At 38.7% G+C, this 6,015-nt stretch overlaps 1 protein-coding gene across 1 annotated transcript; it reads left to right on the plus strand.

Annotated features, from left to right (window-relative positions):
- The first annotated feature begins 1,352 nt into the window (after positions 1 to 1,352).
- rbp7b (retinol binding protein 7b, cellular) lies at positions 1,353 to 5,585 on the plus strand. Its single transcript, XM_080728873.1, has 4 exons — positions 1,353 to 1,578; positions 2,047 to 2,225; positions 2,317 to 2,418; positions 4,053 to 5,585. The coding sequence occupies exons 1-4, from the start codon at positions 1,506 to 1,508 to the stop codon at positions 4,104 to 4,106; spliced, it is 408 nt and encodes a 135-aa protein (XP_080584999.1). The 5' UTR covers positions 1,353 to 1,505; the 3' UTR covers positions 4,107 to 5,585.
- The last annotated feature ends 430 nt before the right edge of the window (positions 5,586 to 6,015 follow it).

The raw sequence follows: 6,015 nt of genomic DNA on the forward strand, positions 1-6,015 counted from the left end.
CTCTATTGCGGTCAGAAATTGTTTTAATCCAAAGATTATATTTACAGTCCTGACTGAAAATTGGACACCTGTGTGTATGATTGATTGATATGTTTATCTTACACATGCTGTCGCTGTCAGAGTCAAGATGATGGTACACAACCCCTGACCACATGACAGCAGCCCAAACACATGGTAGGCAGCCCTGAAGATCTGTGGAACCGGGTCTATCAGTGTAAATATTACTGAAAAGCCTGCAGAAGAGATGGTCATTTGGTTTGGGTTTTCATACTGTACAGTAAGTCATGTTTCTTAAATATCAAATGTTTGTTTGGGAAAAGCCATTACTGTACACTCAGTTATAGTATGTATTTTTCAGTGTGGGTTGTGATATACCTGAGGCTATTAAGGATAAGGCGATGAATGCTGAGAGGTTGTTCAGAAGTGGCTGTCTGCAGTATCTGGAGGATTTGGGCCTTAGAAAAGAAATATCCAATGTCATATCTGCTATTAGATGATCCAAATGAAGATGTCATGGACCTACAGTATAATTGAGTTACCTTGCCATGACATAGAACTGAGGGACCAGAATCACTGCCATGAAAATTACATGTACAATTTGACTGCAAAACAACCATATACACACAACTTATTACAAGATAAATACAATCAGAATGACATGAAGGAGCCTTTTAACTCATCACAAAACTGCAAAATAATAAACTATGATCAAGTCAATTCCTACAATTACGAAAGATTTAATCACAACAACACTTACAATCTTAACCTTTGATCCCTTGGTAAACTTCTGCTAGTATTATATGCCGTGTATACTAGCATGTAATGAAACATCATGTTTATTATCCAACTCCGTTCCAACAACCAGGTCCTGTCTGTGGTATTACCACCTGCTCCAAACATGCAGCAAGTGGAAGGATCATATTTCTGTTCACAGTGACGCAGAATACATTAACCACATGAACCCTTCCTATTCTGAAGAAAGCATAACAGATCTAATAACTCACAGTGCTGTCGCAACGCATTGTATAGCTTGTAGATTGCCTATTTTTGTCAACGAGATTTGTTGAAGAGGGAAAATAGGAGTGGACCTAGTATAGAGCCCTGGGGGACTCTGGTCAACTAGCTATAACTGTTTGATGTAAGCCTTTGGAGAATTTCCTTAAACTTCCAGTTTTTCTCTGTAAAATACAAGGTGTAGTGGAATTTTATATAATGTAACCCTAAATGGGAAATGTTTAATCAGTCAACATGCGTTGGTTGGATCATTCCATTTAGTGGTTCTATTCCCTGTAGGCTTAAAACATTATTTCCTCACATTGTGTAAAAGATCACGTTCCGCCCCCAGTGCTGCAACAACAACAGCATCACCCTTGCTCCATTTATTGGATTTCTAATCTCTTTAAAGTCTTTAAAATCTCTTCACTCAGAATATTTCTGTCAGTAGTATTTTTTTTGTCAGCAAGTCAAGATCGAATATAGAGTTTGTAGGAGTCAAATAACCCAACATGGCTATCAACTACAGTGGAACATGGGACATGGTCAGCAATGATAATTCTGAGGGATATATGAGTGCTCTTGGTAAGTGTCTTGGTGTTTGTTACAGATGATCCATCCATTATTATTTATCTTTTTATAATTAAAAAAAATGTTTTTGTAGTTTTAATTATTTGGGCTGGAGTGGGCCTATGATCACCAATCAAGTCTGCATGTTTTGTTTTGTTTTTCTGCTTAAACATAAAACTAATATTGGTCTCAAACAAAAGGGTGAAAAATTATCAATTAACCTGCATGTTTTGTTTTTCTACAAAAACTAAAGAACTACTATAGTCTCAAACAAAGGGGCGAGAAATTGTTTTGTAAAATCGTACATTTTAGTAATGGTGTGAAAAATTATGAAATGTCTGTTCCACTTGAGACCTGTTGCTTGCTGTCTGATGAAACCAATTTAAAATAGGATATTCAGTTAAAATATTCTACAAGTGCAAAGTACTGTACGTGCAAGAAAATAGTGAGAATATAACATGTATTTCTCTTATCCACACACAGGTATTGATTTTGCAACACGAAAGATTGCCAACATGATGAAGCCCCAGAAAGTGATTAAGCAAGATGGAGATTCTTTCACCATTAAAACGCTGAGTACTTTTAGAAACCTTCTGTGTTCATTTACAATTGGAAAAGAGTTTGAAGAAATTACCAAAGGAATAGACAACAGGTCATGCCAGGTAGAAATGTTTTCAACAGGCTATCACTACATACAGACTAATACCATAGAATAAAAACAAATGACTTATTGATCATTTCATTTTATACCAGACAGTGGTTAATTGGGACAATGACAAGCTGGTGTGCGTTCAGAAAGGAGAAAAGAAGAACAGAGGGTGGATCCACTGGATACAGGGAGATGAGCTTCATCTGGTATGACTTTATTCCTCAAAACAAATCCAATATTTAATGCCCCATAAGAGACCGAATCATTAGAGCAAGCAATTCAAAGATCAATCCTGCATAATGCTCCTCCACCAAACTGTTTCCTTAATAATGAAGTTTCAATCTTATAACCTTCATCAGAGTGACAAAGATCAATAGGTCACTCATACTACCTTGTACTGTGCCATATATTAAACCTATAACATCTGCAGAAACAGCTTCAGTAGAAATGTTATTGGGTGTGGGGCGGTATTGCATTCCTGAGATTTGTATACCAATGTAGTGTGACTGGATTCTTTCGTTGAAAGGAGTTTTAACACGTCTACTGGGTGTGACCATTCAGTGTTTAATTGGTAAATGTCAAGGTACCGGAACACTGATCCTGTCAGGGGTAGGGAATGGTGATAGAGTGGTAGTGTAGTCCTGACCCTGATACATCACTGATGCCATCACGCCATATATATTACAATAGCTTTACCAAATTGTAATATAGTTATACTGTGGGTTCAATGATGAATAGGAAAACTCTTTAGTTATTGCGCGATCAGTAAACAAATGACCAAACCAGTTGAACTCAAACCAAACCAGTTGAACTTCAGGCAAATGGTCACATTCAGGCAGGTTGGCATGGGTCATGCCAACTCGCAGCTCGCGGCTCGCAGCGTGGCACCGAGTGCCGCGCTGCGAGCTTGTAGATCTGCTATTTTTGATAAAAATTGTGAAAATGTGTGCAAGAAACCTATGTTTCCATGTCAGTGGCGCTCAAACTTTTTCATGTCGAGGACCCCCAAGATGATATGTATTTGGCCACGGACCTCCATCTCAAAATATTTAGTTCCAGGGACCCCCCCAGAAGCAAAATTTGAGTTACAAAGTTAAAAAATACATATATTCAAAGATTTGCACACATTTTCATGACTTTTCAAAAAAATAGCAGATCTACAAGCTCGCAGCGCGACACTCGGTGCCGCGCTGTGAGCTTGTATATCTGCTATTTTTCAATAGCTAAAGTTACTAGGGCCCCTCCACCTTGGGCCCTAGTAACTCAGTCCCACTTTCCTACCCCTTGTGACGCCCCTGCCGACAATTTCCCTGCAGGGTTATGGATTAATTCTCAAGGAAACATGATGACACAACAATAGAACAATAATAAATGTGCCCCCAAGGCATGCTGGTAAGTCTCTCCTCCGCCACATGACAGCCCAGGGCACTACAATATGTGTCGCCATAGGTTTTTCTTTTTCGTGGGTTTGACCTTTGGGTAAACTTGTCTCACCTCTCGCCTATTTGTGATGCATATGACTGTATATGTAGGCTACATGAGTACTTAAAGCTGCCTATTTCTAAACAAACTATTTGGTTCGCACCATATGTCTCATCTCAGGTACAGTGTGTTAATATTTAGATAAATGTTTTTGTTTCTTATTGATTGATCTCTCTTCCCACTGCTGCCCCTTCTTCTTCTTCCCTAAGTTCCCTTTCTTTTTTTATGTAAATAACAAAAACAATGGGGCTTGCACAAAAACTAATTTCACCCACTGTTTTACACCTGTAAATCTGTGACAACAAAGTTGCTTCTGATTCTGGTAGGCTGAATGCATTCTTTTTTTTTCTTGTTTCAGGAGATTACTTGTGAAGATCAAGTCTGCAAACAGGTTTTTAAAAGGAGTGCCTAATTTCCACTTTCCGGGGAACAAATCTGACTTGGAGGAAAGGACTTTCATATCATTCTGCTCTAAATATGGAAACAAACAGATCTTAAGCATGCACAATTTGTGCAGGCCTACTTCATGCCACCAAGGTCTGTGGCTCCCTCTAGGGTCGAGTCTCCAACCTCAGAGTTATGTATTAAGTTAATTCAACTGGGTGCCTTTGAAATAAATGGTGCATCAATATTTACTAACACCACATCAAAACAGCAACTTGAGTGGAATGCTTTTCTCTTCGCAGATGAGTATAGGCCTAAGCCTAGCTGGCTAAGTGGAATGTGTCTTTAACCCAGCATTATTTGAAAATTAAGACAATTATTTTCAGTGTTACTATCATCACCAGTAAGCCTGGAGAAACACAGCTAATGCATACTCTGGTCTGTGGTTCTCACATTTTTTAAATGTAAAATGTATTAGGTTACGGAAGCCCATAAATCTGAGTGTACAATTCCATGTGTACGCTTTCTGTGTTACAGACCTTAAAGGGTCCATTTGGTTCCTACTGTAAACTAGATATCATTATTAGTTGGGGAACCCTGGGAACCTTATCAAGGGCCCCATGGGGGTCCCTGGATCTCACTTAACCACTGCTCTATAGAGCAGGGGTCTTCAACAGGGGGTCCCCAGAGTTACAACAGGGGGTCCTCCACATCTTTGAGTGATAAAACCTTTTTCTAGTTTTTTATATTAACCACTTGCTTGAACCCTATAGCGTCCATATTCGGAGAACTTTAGCCAAAAATAGCAGATCTACAGATCTTGTAGATCTGCTATTTTTGGCAGAGCTTTGGTGTAGAGGGGAAAAAGAGCAGACTAAGTACAGAGTGAAAGGTCAAGTTTATTAAGTATTGACAGTTCAAGTGGTTAAAAATCTGAAAACACAAATTGACATGAATCCAAAATACACTGACGATTGTGCTGTCAAACAATGAAACTATATGGCACCTATGAACAGGTTGTGGGGGTCCCTGCTTCATCTCTCTCTCAACTAAGGGGTCCTTGGCCTGAAAACGTTGAAGACCCCTGCTCTAGACAGAGACATGTACTCTGTACTTCTACATGTTCACATTGATTTCCTCTGTGTGCTGTCTGGGTTTCTTGCGTTGCATATCAAAGGCCTGTAGCTGTAGGCTTGAGCTGAAGCTGGTCTCTGGTTGCTCTCAGTGGTTAATAGTTTAGGATGTGTTATATGCAAGTGCAAATCAATTAAACAATTACTATTGGAGCTGCTGTATTTGTATTTGATTTTATGCTTTTTTTGCTTTTGAATTTGATATTATCCTAGATAAAGTACTATGTTCTATATCTGTCTGTCTTTCAATGTTATATGAGATACTTAAAGTGTGGTTCCTGTGGAAATAAGCCTCGGCTTTCTAGGATCTCCTTTTAGTTGACCTTGTACCAGTGATTTGTACTGTCATGAATTTGTACTTGTTTCTATTGCAATCTTCTAATAAATTCTTCAATCAATCAATCAATCCTCAATATTGTTGCCCCAGTAAAGCTGTAACATGGGGTGTTGCTCTATACTGGAAACTTATGAATGACTAGGCAAACACTAATTACTCCAAGCCTAAATCACATGAGGTCCTTGAGTATCTACTTATTCTGGGTCATCATGTCAATTGTGATTCTTCCAGCTTTCCTGAATTCTCAAAGCAGATAATAAGAAATGGCTCAGAAACCTACTGACACATATTTCAAGACAGGTGGTTACCAGGGGGTTTCTATAGTGGAAGTGGGATTTTTAATTAGATTTGTAATACTGACATACTGACACTGACTGACATCTCTTGCATTAGCCTACTGCAATGTGAAAATTAATTAGATAATACTGTCTCACACACACACACACACACACACACACACACACACA

The sequence above is a fragment of the Nannobrachium achirus genome (genome assembly GCF_963921795.1).
Source record: "Nannobrachium achirus genome assembly, chromosome: 6".
Classification (NCBI taxonomy): Eukaryota; Metazoa; Chordata; class Actinopteri; order Myctophiformes; family Myctophidae; genus Nannobrachium; species Nannobrachium achirus.

Coding starts and splice junctions, on each gene's coding strand:
- rbp7b (XM_080728873.1), top strand. CDS start 1,506: ATGGCTATCAACTACAGTGGAACATGGGACATGGTCAGCAATGATAAT. Junction 1,579..2,046: donor GGGATATATGAGTGCTCTTG/GTAAGTGTCTTG, acceptor ATCCACACACAG/GTATTGATTTTGCAACACGA. Junction 2,419..4,052: donor AGGGAGATGAGCTTCATCTG/GTATGACTTTAT, acceptor TTCTTGTTTCAG/GAGATTACTTGTGAAGATCA.